General features: G+C 30.9%; 1 protein-coding gene across 8 annotated transcripts in view; it reads left to right on the plus strand.

Moving 5' to 3' along the window:
- The window catches only part of si:ch211-106h4.9 (rab effector MyRIP), a 75,073-nt gene that overhangs the window by 46,709 nt on the left and 6,329 nt on the right, over positions 1-22,035 (plus strand). For 7 of the 8 annotated variants that reach the window (XM_036004717.1, XM_036004718.1, XM_036004715.1 and 4 more), the window contains one exon: positions 275-457. In XM_036004717.1, coding sequence (XP_035860610.1) covers positions 275-457 — 183 coding nt within the window. Of the gene's footprint in view, positions 1-114; positions 199-274; positions 458-22,035 lie in introns of those variants that run through there. The other variant, XM_036004720.1, reaches the window with a different exon arrangement.

Raw genomic sequence — 22,035 nt, forward strand, 5'->3', positions numbered from 1 at the left:
TTAAAAAAAACACATTTTTGACCATAACTTAAGAATGAATACGCTAATTATGACGAAATACACTTAATACATTTTAATTAAATTCCTTCACATCTATATTATGAGTCTGGACAGACTAAATGGCTGTAAACAGAATGGATGTTAACTACAACTTGACTGGTTGGCATACAACCGTGAGGCGGAATAACATTTCAAATAAAATTTACTTTTCATCAAACTGCAAAATACCAGGTATTCAAAGATTTCAGTCAGCCACCCTGTCTCTGTGTTGTAGAGGTACACGGCGGTGTCTCTGCGCAGCATCACCACTGAGGTCCTGAAGGTGTTGAATGCCACTGAAGAGCTGCTGCTGCAGGGGGTGGAGGGAGGAGACGGCCCCCGACTCTCTAGCACCTCTCTGCCCTCCAACACAGACCCCAAGAAACTGGATCAACAGTTCTCCAGACTGGAGGAGAATGTAAGTAAGCTTTTTATTATTAATAGTAAAACACTAGGAACAGTTTACTGCATTATGAGTAGTATTATACTTTAGTACAATAAGTGCAATTAAAGATTATCTTAAATATGTAGATATGTTGTGTAGAAGGGCTTATACAAATATGACTATGGTAATCTTTATAGTAAGATTAAAGCACAACATAAATGTTTAAGATACATATAGCCTACTGTAAATACTATGCACGCTGTGCCATACAGTTTGCTTCATTGTTGAAGGGTTCATTTGTACTGTATAATACTTTTACTGAGAGAAGAAAAAACTTGATCTTTCTTAAAATGTCACAAAGCATTTACATTAACTGATTAAGGTAATGAGGCTGGATATATGCAGGACTCCTGAAGTTAAATGTAATACATTTTTAAGACCCCCATACATTTTAGGACACTCACCCACAGTTTTAATATTTTTATGATCCCATTATACCATAACTTTTTAATATTATTAAGACAAAATATACTATGATTTTTATGACATACTATACTATGAGGCACCTGACCTTCACTGCCACCTGTGTGGCAGCGCACCCGCCCCCAGCGGTTCCTCCCACAGGTGGTGGGCCCATGGGATGGAGAGGGAGGTGCCACATTGCTTTTTTCGGGCTGTGACCGGCCGGGCTCGGTGGCAATCCCGGCCACCAGGCGCTCGTTGACGAGCCCTCCATCTGGGCCTGGCTCCCAACAGGGGCCCCGGGCTTCCTCCGGCCAGGGTAACTTCACCTCTTCCTCGATGATTCATTTTGAACCATTCTTTGTCTGGCCCCTCACCTGAGACCACTTTGCCATGGGATACCCTACCAGGAGCACCAAGCTCCAGACAAAACAGCCGTCAGGTTTATAGGGACACACAAACCTCTCCACCACGATAAGGTGATGGTTCCCAGAGGTGTTCCAGGCACGTTCAGCTGGGAGGAGGCCTTGGGGAAGACCCAGGACTAGGTGGAGGGATTATATCTCCAACCTGACCTGGGAACGCCTCAGGATCCCCCAGTCGGAGCTGGTTAATGTGGCTCGGCAAAGGGAAGTTTGAGGTCCCCTGCTGGAGCTGCTGCCCCCGCGACCCGACCCTGGATAAGCGGATGAAGATGGATGGACTATACTATGACTTTTTTGACATTTTTATGACAAAGTATACAATGACTTTTTATTTTTTATGACATACTATACTTAGGGGTTAAAGTGGGATCTGGCAGGTGGGGGAACCCTAAGATCCGGGGAGGGGATGGGGATATTCCAAATTTAATTGTCAAATTTAACCAAAACAGTGGTAAAGAACACAGGAACAATTGCCAGGAGGTGAGTTGTCATTATAACTTAACACACAAGTCATAATATAAATTATGACTGGTGTGTTAACTGCGTGCTAAATTAATCAGAGAACATGAGGCCAAATTGCCTCCTAAGTTATCCTTAGGACTGATTGCTGACAAGCATTGAAAAGGCAATTTTTTAAACCGTCAGACGCAGTTACTAAACATAAAACACAACAGCTAACTTCACATTGAACAATGATGGCAAAACAGCATCACCATCATCATTGTTTTAACCAAATATTCTCTTTCTAGCTCAGCTAAAAACACCGGATCAGCAGTACATCTGCTGTTTGTAAACAGTAGGCTACTGACAACGTGATCTTCCCCTGTTTAACTGACTTTACCAGATAGTTCGCGACTGTCCTGCTATTATTACAAATGTGTGACCTCACCACAGGCACTTGCCTCGTTCATGGACTCACTGACTCATTTACTTATTAATCGAAGGTGCCAGAATGCCTTTCCAGATTGTTCCAGACCAACTTTAACTTCTGACTATATTATGACTTTTTATACTGTAAATTATGACATTTTTGTGACTTTTTTATGACATACTATACTTACTTTTTTATTACTTTTTTATGAGTCAAATTATATTTTATGAGATACTATACTTTTACTTTTGACATTTTTCTGACTTTTTCTGACTTTTTTTCGACATACTATACTATGACGTTTTCATGACTTTTTTGACATTATACTATGACATTTTAATGACTTTTTTGACATACTACACTGACTTTTATGACTTTTTTTGACATGCTATACTATGACTTTTTTCGACATACTATACAACGCCAAACCAGTGCCTTGCAAACTTCACAAATAGCTCAGTGAGATAAGCTGCTAGAGTTAAAATGAAGGTTGGGCGTTCAACTCTTCACATACTGACGTTTTTTTCATGATTTATTTTCTGACATCTGTCTTTTTGTGACTTTTTTTGGACATACTATACTATGACTTTTATTGACATCCTATACTATGACTTTTTCATGACTTTTTTTTTTTACGTATTATACTATGACTTTTTTCGACATATTATATTATGACTTTTTCTTTTTTTTACTTTTGACATTTTTCTGACTTTTTCTGACTTTTTTTCGACATACTATACTATGACGTTTTCATGACTTTTTCGACGTTATACTATGACATTTTAATGACTTTTTTGACATACTACACTGACTTTTATGACTTTTTTTGACATACTATACTGACTTTTTTCGACATACTATACTAAGACTTTTTTGTGACTTTTTTCGACATACTATACTATGACTTTTTTTCGACATACTATATGCTATGACTTTTTTATGACTTTTTTTGACATACTATACCATGACTTTATTGTGACTGTTTTCAACATACTATACTATGGCTTTTTATCAACATACTATACTATGACTTTTTTTGACATAATATACTATGCATTTTTTAAGACTTTTTCTACATACTATACTATGACTTTCTGGACTTTTTTCGACATACTATACTATGACTTTTTTATGTTTTTCTTTGACATACTATACTATGACTTTTTTATGACTTATTTCGACATACTATACTTTGACTTTTTGTGACTTTTTTCAACATACTATACTATGACTTTTTTTGTGACTTTTACGACATACTATACTATGGCTTTTTTCGACATACTATACTATGACTTTTTTGTGACTTTTTTCAACATACTATTCTATGGCTTTTTATCAACATACTATACTATGACTTTTTTTGACATAATATACTATGCATTTTTTAAGACTTTTTCTACATACTATACTATGACTTTTTGGACTTTTTTCGACATACTATGACTATGTTTTTCTTTGACATACTATACTATGACTTTTTTATGACTTATTTCGACATACTATACTTTGACTTTTTGTGACTTTTTCAACATACTATACTGTGACTTTTTTGTGACTTTTACGACATACTATACTATGAATTTTTTGACATACTGTACTATGACTTTTTTGTGACTTTTTTCGAGGTACCTATACTAATGACTTTTTTCGACATACTATACTATGACTTTTTTGTGATTTTCCCGACATACTATACTATGGCTTTTTTATGGCTTTTCTCGACATACTATACTATGGCTTTTTTCGACATACTATACTATGACTTCTTTGTGACTTTTTTCAACATACTATACTATGGCTTTTTTGTGATTTTTTTGTGATTTTTATTTTTTTTTTTTTTTCCAACATACTATCCTATGGCTTTTTTATGGCTTTTCTCGACATACTATACTATGGCTTTTTTCGACATACTATACTATGACTTCTTTGTGACTTTTTTCAACATACTATACTATGGCTTTTTTCGGCATACTATACAAAAGACTGTTTTTGTGATTGTTTTTGACATACTATACTATGACTTTTTTGTGACTTTTTTTGACATACTATACTATGGCTTTTTTTGGCATACTTTACAATGACTGTTTTTGTTATTGTTTTTGACATACTATACTATGGCTTTTTTCGACGTACTATAGTATGATTTTTGTTTTGTGACTTTTTTGACATACTATACTATTACTTTTTTATGGCTTTTCTCGACATACTATGGCTTTTTTCAACATACTATACGATGTCTTTTTTATGACTATTTTTGGCATACTACATTATGGCTTTTCTCGGCATACTATACAATGACTGTCTTTGTGATTGTTTTCGACATACTATACTATGGCTTTTTTCGACGTACTATAGTATGATTTTTTTTTTGTGACTTTTTTGACATACTATACTATTACTTTTTTATGGCTTTTCTCGACATACTATACTATGGCTTTTTTCGAAAAAAAAGGGCTTTTTTCGAAATACTGTACTATGACTTTTTGTGACTTTTTTTTGCATATTATACTATGGCTTTTTTTGGCATACTATACAATGACTGTTTTTGTGATTGTTTTTGACATACTATACTATGACTGTTTTCGACATACTATACTGTGGCTTTTTCGGACATACTATACTATGACTGTTTTCGACATACTATATGCTATGACTTTTTTATGACTTTTTTTGACATACTATACCATGACTTTATTGTGACTGTTTTCAACATACTATACTATGGCTTTTTATCAACATACTATACTATGACTTTTTTTGACATAATATACTATGCATTTTTTAAGACTTTTTCTACATACTATACTATGACTTTCTGGACTTTTTTCGACATACTATACTATGACTTTTTTATGTTTTTCTTTGACATACTATACTATGACTTTTTTATGACTTATTTCGACATACTATACTTTGACTTTTTGTGACTTTTTTCAACATACTATACTATGACTTTTTTTGTGACTTTTACGACATACTATACTATGGCTTTTTTCGACATACTATACTATGACTTTTTTGTGACTTTTTTCAACATACTATTCTATGGCTTTTTATCAACATACTATACTATGACTTTTTTTGACATAATATACTATGCATTTTTTAAGACTTTTTCTACATACTATACTATGACTTTTTGGACTTTTTTCGACATACTATGACTATGTTTTTCTTTGACATACTATACTATGACTTTTTTATGACTTATTTCGACATACTATACTTTGACTTTTTGTGACTTTTTTCAACATACTATACTGTGACTTTTTTTGTGACTTTTACGACATACTATACTATGAATTTTTTTGACATACTGTACTATGACTTTTTTTGTGACTTTTTTCGAGGTACCTATACTAATGACTTTTTTCGACATACTATACTATGACTTTTTTGTGATTTTTTTTTTTTTTTTTTTTTTTTTCCCGACATACTATACTATGGCTTTTTTATGGCTTTTCTCGACATACTATACTATGGCTTTTTTCGACATACTATACTATGACTTCTTTGTGACTTTTTTCAACATACTATACTATGGCTTTTTTGTGATTTTTTTTGTGATTTTTATTTTTTTTTTTTTTTCCAACATACTATCCTATGGCTTTTTTATGGCTTTTCTCGACATACTATACTATGGCTTTTTTCGACATACTATACTATGACTTCTTTGTGACTTTTTTCAACATACTATACTATGGCTTTTTTCGGCATACTATACAAAAGACTGTTTTTGTGATTGTTTTTGACATACTATACTATGACTTTTTTGTGACTTTTTTTGACATACTATACTATGGCTTTTTTTGGCATACTTTACAATGACTGTTTTTGTTATTGTTTTTGACATACTATACTATGGCTTTTTTCGACGTACTATAGTATGATTTTTGTTTTGTGACTTTTTTGACATACTATACTATTACTTTTTTATGGCTTTTCTCGACATACTATGGCTTTTTTCAACATACTATACGATGTCTTTTTTATGACTATTTTTGGCATACTACATTATGGCTTTTCTCGGCATACTATACAATGACTGTCTTTGTGATTGTTTTCGACATACTATACTATGGCTTTTTTCGACGTACTATAGTATGATTTTTTTTTTGTGACTTTTTTGACATACTATACTATTACTTTTTTTTGGCTTTTCTCGACATACTATACTATGGCTTTTTTCGAAAAAAAAGGGCTTTTTTCGAAATACTGTACTATGACTTTTTGTGACTTTTTTTTGCATATTATACTATGGCTTTTTTTGGCATACTATACAATGACTGTTTTTGTGATTGTTTTTGACATACTATACTATGACTGTTTTCGACATACTATACTGTGGCTTTTTCGGACATACTATACTATGACTGTTTTCGACATACTATACTATGGCTTTTTCGGACATACTATACTATGGCTTTTTTGACAACCGTACTATGACGTTTTATGTGACTTTTTTCGACATACTATACCTCGACTTTTTTCGACATACTATACTATGACTTTTTTCAACATACTATACTATGACTTTTTTGTGACTTTTTTCGACATACTATACTATGACTTTTTTGTGACTTTTTTCGACATACTATAGTATGATGACATACTATACTTTACTTTTTTATGGCTTTTCTCGACATACTATGGCTTTTTTCGACATACTATACGATGCCTTTTTTATGACTATTTTTGTCATACTATATTATGGCTTTTCTCGGCATACTGTACAATTACTGTTTTTGTGATTGTTTTCGACATACTATACTATGGCTTTTTTCGACAACTGTACTATGACTTTTTTTGTGACTTTTTTCGACATACTATACCTCGACTTTTTTCGACATACTATTCTATGGCTTTTTTCAACATACTATACTATGACTTTTTTTGGCATTATATACTATGCATTTTTAAGACTTTTTCGACGTACTATACTATGACTTTTTTTGTGACTTTTTTCAAGGTACTATACTATGACTTTTGTCGACATACTATACTATGACTGTTTTCGACATACTATGGCTTTTTCGGACACACTATACTATGGCTTTTTTATGGCTTTTCTCGACATACTATACTATGGCTTTTTTGACATACTATACTATGACTGTTTTCGACATACTATACTATGGCTTTTTTATGGATTTTTTCGACATACTATACTATGCCTTTTTTGTGACTTTTTTCGACATACTATACTATTACTTTTTTATGGCTTTTCTCGACATACTATGGCTTTTTTCGACATACTAAACTATGACTTTTTTGTGACTTTTTTTGGCATACTATACTATGGCTTTTTTCGGCATACTTTACAATGACTGTTTTTGTTATTGTTTTTGACATACTATACTATGGCTTTTTTCGACATACTATACCTCGACTTTTTTCGACATACTATTCTGTGGCTTTTTTCAACATACTATACTATGACTTTTTTTTGACATTATATACTATGCATTTTTAAGACTTTTTCGACATACTATACTATGACTTTTGTGACAACTGTACTATGACGTTTTTTGTGACTTTTTCGACATACTATACTATGACTTTTTTTGTGACTTTTTTCGAGGTACTATACTATGACTTTTTTCGACATACTATACTATGACTGTTTTCAACATACTATACTATGGCTTTTTCGGACACACTATACTATGGCTTTTTTATGGCTTTTCTCGACATGCTATACTATGGCTTTTTTTGACATACTATACTATGACTGTTTTCGACATACTATACTATGGCTTTTTCGGACATACTATACTATGGCTTTTTTATGGCTTTTTTCGACATACTATACTATGCCTTTTTTGTGACTTTTTTCGACATACTATACTATGGCTTTTTTCGACGTACTGTACTATGACTTTTTTTGTGACTGTTTTCGACATACTATACTATGGCTTTTTCGGACATACTATACTATGGCTTTTTTATGGCTTTTCTCGACATACTATACTATACTATGGTTTTTTTTGACATACTATACTATGACTGTTTTCGACATATTATACTATGGCTTTTTCGGACATACTATACTATGACTGTTTTCGACATACTATACTATGGCTTTTTCGGACATACTATACTATGGCTTTTTTGACAACTGTACTATGACGTTTTTTGTGACTTTTTTCGACATACTATACCTCGACTTTTTTCGACATACTATACTATGACTTTTTTCAACATACTATACTATGACTTTTTTGTGACTTTTTTCGACATACTATACTATGACTTTTTTGTGACTTTTTTCGACATACTATAGTATGTCGAAAAAAGTATGATTTTTTTTTTGACATACTATACTTTACTTTTTTATGGCTTTTCTCGACATACTATGGCTTTTTTCGACATACTATACGATGCCTTTTTTATGACTATTTTTGTCATACTATATTATGGCTTTTCTCGGCATACTATACAATTACTGTTTTTGTGATTGTTTTCGACATACTATACTATGGCTTTTTCGGACATACTATACTATGGCTTTTTTATGGATTTTTTTGACATACTATACTATGCCTTTTTTGTGACTTTTTTGACATACTATACAATTACTTTTTTATGGCTTTTCTCGACATACTATGGCTTTTTTCGACATACTAAACTGACTTTTTTGTGACTTTTTTTGACATACTATACTATGGCTTTTTTCGGCATACTTTACAATGACTGTTTTTGTTATTGTTTTTGACATACTATACTTTGACTTTTTTGTGACTTTTTTCGACATACTATACTATGACTTTTTTCGACATACTATAGTATGATTTTTTTTTTGACTTTTTGACTTTTTTGACATACTATACTTTACTTTTTTATGGCTTTTCTCGACATACTATGGCTTTTTTCGACATACTATACGATGCCTTTTTTATGACTATTTTTGTCATACTATATTATGGCTTTTCTCGGCATACTATACAATTACTGTTTTTGTGATTGTTTTCGACATACTATACTATGGCTTTTTTATGGATTTTTTCGACATACTATACTATGGCTTTTTTCGACGTACTATAGTATGATTTTTTTTTTGTGACTTTTTTGACATACTATACTATTACTTTTTTCTGGCTTTTCTCGACATACTATACTATGGCTTTTTTCGAAGAAAAAAAAGGGCTTTTTTCGAAATACTGTACTATGACTTTTTGTGACTTTTTTTTTGCATACTATACTATGGCTTTTTTTGGCATACTATACAATGACTGTTTTTGTGATTGTTTTTGACATACTATACTATGACTGTTTTCGACATACTATACTATGGCTTTTTCGGACATACTATACTGTGACTGTTTTCGACATACTACACTATGGCTTTTTCGGACATACTATACTATGGCTTTTTTGACAACTGTACTATGACGTTTTTTGTGACTTTTTTCGACATACTATACCTCGACTTTTTTCGACATACTATACTATGACTTTTTTCGACATACTATACTATGACTTTTTTGTGACTTTTTTCGACATACTATACTATGACTTTTTTGTGACTTTTTTCGACATACTATAGTATGATGACTTTTTTGACATACTATACTTTACTTTTTTATGGCTTTTCTCGACATACTATGGCTTTTTTCGACATACTATACGATGCCTTTTTTATGACTTTTTTTGTCATACTATATTATGGCTTTTCTCGGCATACTATACAATTACTGTTTTTGTGATTGTTTTCGACAACTGTACTATGACTTTTTTTGTGACTTTTTTCGACATACTATACCTCGACTTTTTTCGACATACTATTCTATGGCTTTTTTCAACATACTATACTATGACTTTTTTTGACATTATATACTATGCATTTTTAAGACATTTTCGACATACTATACAATGACTTTTGTGACAACTGTACTATGACCTTTTTTGTGACTTTTTTCAACATACTATACTATGACTTTTTTCGACATACTATACTATGACTGTTTTCGACATACTATACTGTGGCTTTTTCGGACATACTTTGCTATGGCTTTTTTATGGCTTTTCTCGACATACTATACTATGGCTTTTTTTAACATACTATACTATGACTGTTTTCGACATACTATACTATGGCTTTTTTATGGATTTTCTCGACATACTATACTATGGCTTTTTTCGAAAAAAAAAAGGGCTTTTTTCGAAATACTGTACTATGACTTTTTGTGACTTTTTTTTGCATACTATACTATGGCTTTTTTTGGCATACTATACAATGACTGTTTTTGTGATTGTTTTTGACATACTATACTATGACTGTTTTCGACATACTATACTATGGCTTTTTCGGACATACTATACTGTGACTGTTTTCGACATACTATACTATGGCTTTTTCGGACATACTATACTATGGCTTTTTTGACAACTGTACTATGACGTTTTTTGTGACTTTTTTCGACATACTATACCTCGACTTTTTTCAACATACTATACTATGACTTTTTTCGACATACTATACTATGACTTTTTTGTGACTTTTTTCGACATACTATACTATGACTTTTTTGTGACTTTTTTCGACATACTATAGTATGATTATTTTTTTTTTGACTTTTTTGACATACTATACTTTACTTTTTTATGGCTTTTCTCGACATACTATGGTTTTTTCGACATACTATACGATGCCTTTTTTATGACTTTTTTTGTCATACTATATTATGGCTTTTCTCGGCATACTATACAATTACTGTTTTTATGATTGTTTTCGACAACTGTACTATGACTTTTTTTGTGACTTTTTTCGACATACTATACCTCGACTTTTTTCGACATACTATTCTATGGCTTTTTTCAACATACTATACTATGACTTTTTTTGACATTATATACTATGCATTTTTAAGACTTTTTCGACATACTATACTATGGCTTTTTTTGACATACTATACTATGACTGTTTTCGACATACTATACTATGGCTTTTTCGGACATACTATACTATGGCTTTTTTATGGCTTTTTTCGACATACTATACTATGGCTTTTTTTGTGACTTTTTTCGACATACTATACTATGGCTTTTTTCGACGTACTGTTCTATGACTTTTTTTGTGACTGTTTTCGACATACTATACTATTACTTTTTTATGGCTTTTCTCGACATACTATGGCTTTTTTCGACATACTATACGATGTCTTTTTTATGACTATTTTTGGCATACTATATTATGGCTTTTCTCGGCATACTATACAATGACTGTCTTTGTGATTGTTTTCGACATACTATACTATGGCTTTTTTCGACATACTATAGTATGATTTTTTTTTTGTGACTTTTTTGACATACTATACTATTACTTTTTTATGGCTTTTCTCGGCATACTATACTATGGCTTTTTTCGAGAAAAAAAAGGGCTTTTTTCGAAATACTGTACTATGACTTTTTGTGACTTTTTTTTGCATACTATACTATGGCTTTTTTCGGCATACTATACAATGACTGTTTTTGTGATTGTTTTTGACATACTATATTATGGCTTTTTTGACAACTGTACTATGACGTTTTTTATGACTTTTTTCGACATACTATACTATGACTTTTTTGTTACTTTTTTCGACATACTATACTATGGCTTTTTTCGACAAACTATACTATGACTTTTTTAGTGACTTTTTTCGACATACTATACTATGGCTTTTTTATGGCTTTTTTCGACATACTATACTATGGCTTTTTTATGGCTTTTTTCGACATACTATACTATGCCTTTTTTAGTGGTTTTTTTCTACAAACTATACTAGGACTTTTTTAGTGACTTTTTTCGACATACTATACTATGGCTTTTTTCGACATACTTTTTAGACATGACTTTTTTGTGACTTTTTTTGGCATACTATACTATGGCTTTTTTGTGACTTTTTTCGGCATACTATACTATGACTGTTTTCGACATACTATACTATGGCTTTTTCGGACATACTATACTATGGCTTTTTTATGGATTTTCTCGACATACTATACTATGGCTTTTTTCGAAAAAAAAAGGGCTTTTTTCGAAATACTGTACTATGACTTTTTGTGACTTTTTTTTGCATACTATACTATGGCTTTTTTTGGCATACTATACAATGACTGTTTTTGTGATTGTTTTTGACATACTATACTATGACTGTTTTCGACATACTATACTATGGCTTTTTCGGACATACTATACTGTGACTGTTTTCGACATACTATACTATGGCTTTTTCGGACATACTATACTATGGCTTTTTTGACAACTGTACTATGACGTTTTTTGTGACTTTTTTCGACATACTATACCTCGACTTTTTTCAACATACTATACTATGACTTTTTTCGACATACTATACTATGACTTTTTTGTGACTTTTTTCGACATACTATACTATGACTTTTTTGTGACTTTTTTCGACATACTATAGTATGATGACTTTTTGACATACTATACTTTACTTTTTTATGGCTTTTCTCGACATACTATGGCTTTTTCGACATACTATACGATGCCTTTTTATGACTTTTTTTGTCATACTATATTATGGCTTTTCTCGGCATACTATACAATTACTGTTTTTATGATTGTTTTCGACAACTGTACTATGACTTTTTTGTGACTTTTTCGACATACTATACCTCGACTTTTTTCGACATACTATTCTATGGCTTTTTTCAACATACTATACTATGACTTTTTTTGACATTATATACTATGCATTTTTAAGACTTTTTCGACATACTATACTATGGCTTTTTTTGACATACTATACTATGACTGTTTTCGACATACTATACTATGGCTTTTTCGGACATACTATACTATGGCTTTTTTATGGCTTTTTTCGACATACTATACTATGGCTTTTTTCGACGTACTGTTCTATGACTTTTTTTGTGACTGTTTTCGACATACTATACTATTACTTTTTTATGGCTTTTCTCGACATACTATGGCTTTTTTCGACATACTATACAATGTCTTTTTTATGACTATTTTTGGCATACTATATTATGGCTTTTCTCGGCATACTATACAATGACTGTCTTTGTGATTGTTTTCGACATACTATACTATGGCTTTTTTCGACATACTATAGTATGATTTTTTTTTTGTGACTTTTTTGACATACTATACTATTACTTTTTTATGGCTTTTCTCGGCATACTATACTATGGCTTTTTTCGAAAAAAAAGGGCTTTTTTCGAAATACTGTACTATGACTTTTTGTGACTTTTTTTTGCATACTATACTATGGCTTTTTTCGGCATACTATACAATGACTGTTTTTGTGATTGTTTTTGACATACTATATTATGGCTTTTTTGACAACTGTACTATGACGTTTTTTATGACTTTTTTCGACATACTATACTATGACTTTTTTGTTACTTTTTTCGACATACTATACTATGGCTTTTTTCGACAAACTATACTATGACTTTTTTAGTGACTTTTTTCGACATACTATACTATGGCTTTTTTATGGCTTTTTTCGACATACTATACTATGGCTTTTTTATGGCTTTTTTCGACATACTATACTATGCCTTTTTTAGTGGTTTTTTTCTACAAACTATACTAGGACTTTTTTATGGCTTTTTTCGACATACTATACTATGCCTTTTTTAGTGGTTTTTTTCTACAAACTATACTAGGACTTTTTTAGTGACTTTTTTCGACATACTATACTATGGCTTTTTTCGACATACTTTTTAGACATGACTTTTTTGTGACTTTTTTTGGCATACTATACTATGACTGTTTTCGACATACTATACTATGGCTTTTTCGGACATACTATACTATGGCTTTTTTGTGACTTTTTTCGGCATACTATACTATGACTGTTTTCGACATACTATACTATGGCTTTTTCGGACATACTATACTATGGCTTTTTTATGGATTTTCTCGACATACTATACTATGGCTTTTTTCGAAAAAAAAAGGGCTTTTTTCGAAATACTGTACTATGACTTTTTGTGACTTTTTTTTGCATACTATACTATGGCTTTTTTTGGCATACTATACAATGACTGTTTTTGTGATTGTTTTTGACATACTATACTATGACTGTTTTCGACATACTATACTATGGCTTTTTCGGACATACTATACTGTGACTGTTTTCGACATACTATACTATGGCTTTTTCGGACATACTATACTATGGCTTTTTTGACAACTGTACTATGACGTTTTTTGTGACTTTTTTCGACATACTATAACTCGACTTTTTTCAACATACTATACTATGACTTTTTTCGACATACTATACTATGACTTTTTTGTGACTTTTTTCGACATACTATACTATGACTTTTTTGTGACTTTTTTCGACATACTATAGTATGATTTTTTTTTGACTTTTTGACATACTATACTTTACTTTTTATGGCTTTTCTCGACATACTATGGCTTTTTTCGACATACTATACGATGCCTTTTTATGACTTTTTTGTCATACTATATTATGGCTTTTCTCGGCATACTATACAATTACTGTTTTTATGATTGTTTTCGACAACTGTACTATGACTTTTTTTGTGACTTTTTTCGACATACTATACCTCGACTTTTTTCGACATACTATTCTATGGCTTTTTTCAACATACTATACTATGACTTTTTTTGACATTATATACTATGCATTTTTAAGACTTTTTCGACATACTATACTATGGCTTTTTTTGACATACTATACTATGACTGTTTTCGACATACTATACTATGGCTTTTTCGGACATACTATACTATGGCTTTTTTATGGCTTTTTTCGACATACTATACTATGGCTTTTTTTGTGACTTTTTTCGACATACTATACTATGGCTTTTTTCGACGTACTGTTCTATGACTTTTTTTGTGACTGTTTTCGACATACTATACTATTACTTTTTTATGGCTTTTCTCGACATACTATGGCTTTTTTCGACATACTATACGATGTCTTTTTTATGACTATTTTTGGCATACTATATTATGGCTTTTCTCGGCATACTATACAATGACTGTCTTTGTGATTGTTTTCGACATACTATACTATGGCTTTTTTCGACATACTATAGTATGATTTTTTTTTTGTGACTTTTTTGACATACTATACTATTACTTTTTTATGGCTTTTCTCGGCATACTATACTATGGCTTTTTTCGAAAAAAAAGGGCTTTTTTCGAAATACTGTACTATGACTTTTTGTGACTTTTTTTTGCATACTATACTATGGCTTTTTTCGGCATACTATACAATGACTGTTTTGTGATTGTTTTTGACATACTATATTATGGCTTTTTTGACAACTGTACTATGACGTTTTTTATGACTTTTTTCGACATACTATACTATGACTTTTTTGTTACTTTTTTCGACATACTATACTATGGCTTTTTCGACAAACTATACTATGACTTTTTTAGTGACTTTTTTCGACATACTATACTATGGCTTTTTTATGGCTTTTTTCGACATACTATACTATGGCTTTTTTATGGCTTTTTTCGACATACTATACTATGCCTTTTTTAGTGGTTTTTTTCTACAAACTATACTAGGACTTTTTTAGTGACTTTTTTCGACATACTATACTATGGCTTTTTTCGACATACTTTTTAGACATGACTTTTTTGTGACTTTTTTTGGCATACTATACTATGACTGTTTTCGACATACTATACTATGGCTTTTTCGGACATACTATACTATGGCTTTTTTGTGACTTTTTTCGGCATACTATACTATGACTGTTTTCGACATACTATACTATGGCTTTTTCGGACATACTATACTATGGCTTTTTTATGGATTTTCTCGACATACTATACTATGGCTTTTTTCGAAAAAAAAAGGGCTTTTTTCGAAATACTGTACTATGACTTTTTGTGACTTTTTTTTGCATACTATACTATGGCTTTTTTTGGCATACTATACAATGACTGTTTTTGTGATTGTTTTTGACATACTATACTATGACTGTTTTCGACATACTATACTGTGACTGTTTTCGACATACTATACTATGGCTTTTTCGGACATACTATACTATGGCTTTTTTGACAACTGTACTATGACGTTTTTTGTGACTTTTTTCGACATACTATACCTCGACTTTTTTCAACATACTATACTATGACTTTTTTCGACATACTATACTATGACTTTTTTGTGACTTTTTTCGACATACTATACTATGACTTTTTTGTGACTTTTTTCGACATACTATAGTATGATTTTTTTTTTTTTGACTTTTTTGACATACTATACTTTACTTTTTTATGGCTTTTCTCGACATACTATGGCTTTTTTCGACATACTATACGATGCCTTTTTTATGACTTTTTTTGTCATACTATATTATGGCTTTTCTCGGCATACTATACAATTACTGTTTTTATGATTGTTTTCGACAACTGTACTATGACTTTTTTGTGACTTTTTTCGACATACTATACCTCGACTTTTTTCGACATACTATTCTATGGCTTTTTTCAACATACTATACTATGACTTTTTTTGACATTATATACTATGCATTTTTAAGACTTTTTCGACATACTATACTATGGCTTTTTTTGACATACTATACTATGACTGTTTTCGACATACTATACTATGGCTTTTTCGGACATACTATACTATGGCTTTTTTATGGCTTTTTTCGACATACTATACTATGGCTTTTTTTGTGACTTTTTTCGACATACTATACTATGGCTTTTTCGACGTACTGTTCTATGACTTTTTTTGTGACTGTTTTCGACATACTATACTATTACTTTTTATGGCTTTTCTCGACATACTATGGCTTTTTTCGACATACTATACGATGTCTTTTTTATGACTATTTTTGGCATACTATATTATGGCTTTTCTCGGCATACTATACAATGACTGTCTTTGTGATTGTTTTCGACATACTATACTATGGCTTTTTTCGACATACTATAGTATGATTTTTTTTTTGTGACTTTTTTGACATACTATACTATTACTTTTTTATGGCTTTTCTCGGCATACTATACTATGGCTTTTTTCGAAAAAAAAGGGCTTTTTTCGAAATACTGTACTATGACTTTTTGTGACTTTTTTTTGCATACTATACTATGGCTTTTTTCGGCATACTATACAATGACTGTTTTTGTGATTGTTTTTGACATACTATATTATGGCTTTTTGACAACTGTACTATGACGTTTTTTATGACTTTTTTCGACATACTATACTATGACTTTTTTGTTACTTTTTTCGACATACTATACTATGGCTTTTTTCGACAAACTATACTATGACTTTTTTAGTGACTTTTTTCGACATACTATACTATGGCTTTTTTATGGCTTTTTTCGACATACTATACTATGGCTTTTTTATGGCTTTTTTCGACATACTATACTATGCCTTTTTTTGTGGTTTTTTTCTACAAACTATACTAGGACTTTTTTAGTGACTTTTTTCGACATACTATACTATGGCTTTTTTCGACATACTTTTTAGACATGACTTTTTTGTGACTTTTTTTGGCATACTATACTATGACTGTTTTCGACATACTATACTATGGCTTTTTCGGACATACTATACTATGGCTTTTTTGTGACTTTTTTCGGCATACTATACTATGACTGTTTTCGACATACTATACTATGGCTTTTTCGGACATACTATACTATGGCTTTTTTATGGATTTTCTCGACATACTATACTATGGCTTTTTTCGAAAAAAAAAGGGCTTTTTTTCGAAATACTGTACTATGACTTTTTGTGACTTTTTTTTGCATACTATACTATGGCTTTTTTTGGCATACTATACAATGACTGTTTTTGTGATTGTTTTTGACATACTATACTATGACTGTTTTCGACATACTATACTATGGCTTTTTCGGACATACTATACTGTGACTGTTTTCGACATACTATACTATGGCTTTTTCGGACATACTATACTATGGCTTTTTTGACAACTGTACTATGACGTTTTTTGTGACTTTTTTCGACATACTATACCTCGACTTTTTTCAACATACTATACTATGACTTTTTTCGACATACTATACTATGACTTTTTTGTGACTTTTTTCGACATACTATACTATGACTTTTTTGTGACTTTTTTCGACATACTATAGTATGTTGACTTTTTTGACATACTATACTTTACTTTTTTATGGCTTTTCTCGACATACTATGGCTTTTTTCGACATACTATACGATGCCTTTTTTATGACTTTTTTTGTCATACTATATTATGGCTTTTCTCGGCATACTATACAATTACTGTTTTTATGATTGTTTTCGACAACTGTACTATGACTTTTTTTGTGACTTTTTTCGACATACTATACCTCGACTTTTTTCGACATACTATTCTATGGCTTTTTCAACATACTATACTATGACTTTTTTTGACATTATATACTATGCATTTTTAAGACTTTTTCGACATACTATACTATGGCTTTTTTTGACATACTATACTATGACTGTTTTCGACATACTATACTATGGCTTTTTCGGACATACTATACTATGGCTTTTTTATGGCTTTTTTCGACATACTATACTATGGCTTTTTTTGTGACTTTTTTCGACATACTATACTATGGCTTTTTTCGACGTACTGTTCTATGACTTTTTTTGTGACTGTTTTCGACATACTATACTATTACTTTTTTATGGCTTTTCTCGACATACTATGGCTTTTTTCGACATACTATACGATGTCTTTTTTATGACTATTTTTGGCATACTATATTATGGCTTTTCTCGGCATACTATACAATGACTGTCTTTGTGATTGTTTTCGACATACTATACTATGGCTTTTTTCGACATACTATAGTATGATTTTTTTTTGTGACTTTTTTGACATACTATACTATTACTTTTTTATGGCTTTTCTCGGCATACTATACTATGGCTTTTTTCGAAAAAAAAGGGCTTTTTTCGAAATACTGTACTATGACTTTTTGTGACTTTTTTTTGCATACTATACTATGGCTTTTTTCGGCATACTATACATGACTGTTTTTGTGATTGTTTTTGACATACTATATTATGGCTTTTTTGACAACTGTACTATGACGTTTTTTATGACTTTTTTCGACATACTATACTATGACTTTTTTGTTACTTTTTTCGACATACTATACTATGGCTTTTTTCGACAAACTATACTATGACTTTTTTAGTGACTTTTTTCGACATACTATACTATGGCTTTTTTATGGCTTTTTTCGACATACTATACTATGGCTTTTTTATGGCTTTTTTCGACATACTATACTATGCCTTTTTTAGTGGTTTTTTTCTACAAACTATACTAGGACTTTTTTAGTGACTTTTTTCGACATACTATACTATGGCTTTTTTCGACATACTTTTTAGACATGACTTTTTTGTGACTTTTTTTGGCATACTATACTATGACTGTTTTCGACAAACTATACTATGACTTTTTTAGTGACTTTTTTCGACATACTATACTATGGCTTTTTTATGGCTTTTTTCGACATACTATACTATGGCTTTTTTATGGCTTTTTTCGACATACTATACTATGCCTTTTTTAGTGGTTTTTTTCTACAAACTATACTAGGACTTTTTTAGTGACTTTTTTCGACATACTATACTATGGCTTTTTTCGACATACTTTTTAGACATGACTTTTTTGTGACTTTTTTTGGCATACTATACTATGACTGTTTTCGACATACTATACTATGGCTTTTTCGGACATACTATACTATGGCTTTTTTGTGACTTTTTTCGGCATACTATACTATGACTGTTTTCGACATACTATACTATGGCTTTTTCGGACATACTATACTATGGCTTTTTTATGGATTTTCTCGACATACTATACTATGGCTTTTTTCGAAAAAAAAAGGGCTTTTTTCGAAATACTGTACTATGACTTTTTGTGACTTTTTTTTGCATACTATACTATGGCTTTTTTTGGCATACTATACAATGACTGTTTTTGTGATTGTTTTTGACATACTATACTATGACTGTTTTCGACATACTATACTATGGCTTTTTCGGACATACTATACTGTGACTGTTTTCGACATACTATACTATGGCTTTTTCGGACATACTATACTATGGCTTTTTTGAAAACTGTACTATGACGTTTTTTGTGACTTTTTTCGACATACTATACCTCGACTTTTTTCAACATACTATACTATGACTTTTTTCGACATACTATACTATGACTTTTTTGTGACTTTTTTCGACATACTATACTATGACTTTTTTGTGACTTTTTTCGACATACTATAGTATGATTTTTTTTTTTTTGACTTTTTTGACATACTATACTTTACTTTTTTATGGCTTTTCTCGACATACTATGGCTTTTTTCGACATACTATACGATGCCTTTTTTATGACTTTTTTTGTCATACTATATTATGGCTTTTCTCGGCATACTATACAATTACTGTTTTTATGATTGTTTTCGACAACTGTACTATGACTTTTTTTGTGACTTTTTTCGACATACTATACCTCGACTTTTTTCGACATACTATTCTATGGCTTTTTTCAACATACTATACTATGACTTTTTTTGACATTATATACTATGCATTTTTAAGACTTTTTCGACATACTATACTATGGCTTTTTTTGACATACTATACTATGACTGTTTTCGACATACTATACTATGGCTTTTTCGGACATACTATACTATGGCTTTTTTATGGCTTTTTTCGACATACTATACTATGGCTTTTTTTGTGACTTTTTTCGACATACTATACTATGGCTTTTTTCGACGTACTGTTCTATGACTTTTTTTGTGACTGTTTTCGACATACTATACTATTACTTTTTTATGGCTTTTCTCGACATACTATGGCTTTTTTCGACATACTATACAATGTCTTTTTTATGACTATTTTTGGCATACTATATTATGGCTTTTCTCGGCATACTATACAATGACTGTCTTTGTGATTGTTTTCGACATACTATACTATGGCTTTTTTCGACATACTATAGTATGATTTTTTTTTTGTGACTTTTTTGACATACTATACTATTATTTTTTATGGCTTTTCTCGGCATACTATACTATGGCTTTTTTCGAAAAAAAAGGGCTTTTTTCGAAATACTGTACTATGACTTTTTGTGACTTTTTTTTGCATACTATACTATGGCTTTTTTCGGCATACTATACAATGACTGTTTTTGTGATTGTTTTTGACATACTATATTATGGCTTTTTTGACAACTGTACTATGACGTTTTTATGACTTTTTTCGACATACTATACTATGACTTTTTTGTTACTTTTTTCGACATACTATACTATGGCTTTTTTCGACAAACTATACTATGACTTTTTTAGTGACTTTTTTCGACATACTATACTATGGCTTTTTTATGGCTTTTTTCGACATACTATACTATGGCTTTTTTATGGCTTTTTTCGACATACTATACTATGCCTTTTTTAGTGGTTTTTTTCTACAAACTATACTAGGACTTTTTTAGTGACTTTTTTCGACATACTATACTATGGCTTTTTTCGACATACTTTTTAGACATGACTTTTTTGTGACTTTTTTTGGCATACTATACTATGGCTTTTTTGTGACTTTTTTCGGCATACTATACTATGACTTTTTGTGACTTTTTTTTGCATACTATACTATGGCTTTTTTCGGCATACTATACAATGACTGTTTTTGTGATTGTTTTTGACAAACTATACTATGACTTTTTTAGTGACTTTTTTCGACATACTATACTATGGCTTTTTTATGGCTTTTTTCGACATACTATACTATGGCTTTTTTATGGCTTTTTTCGACATACTATACTATGCCTTTTTTAGTGGCTTTTTTC

Source organism: Sander lucioperca, chromosome 9 (genome assembly GCF_008315115.2).
Source record: "Sander lucioperca isolate FBNREF2018 chromosome 9, SLUC_FBN_1.2, whole genome shotgun sequence".
Lineage (NCBI taxonomy): Eukaryota > Metazoa > Chordata > Actinopteri > Perciformes > Percidae > Sander > Sander lucioperca.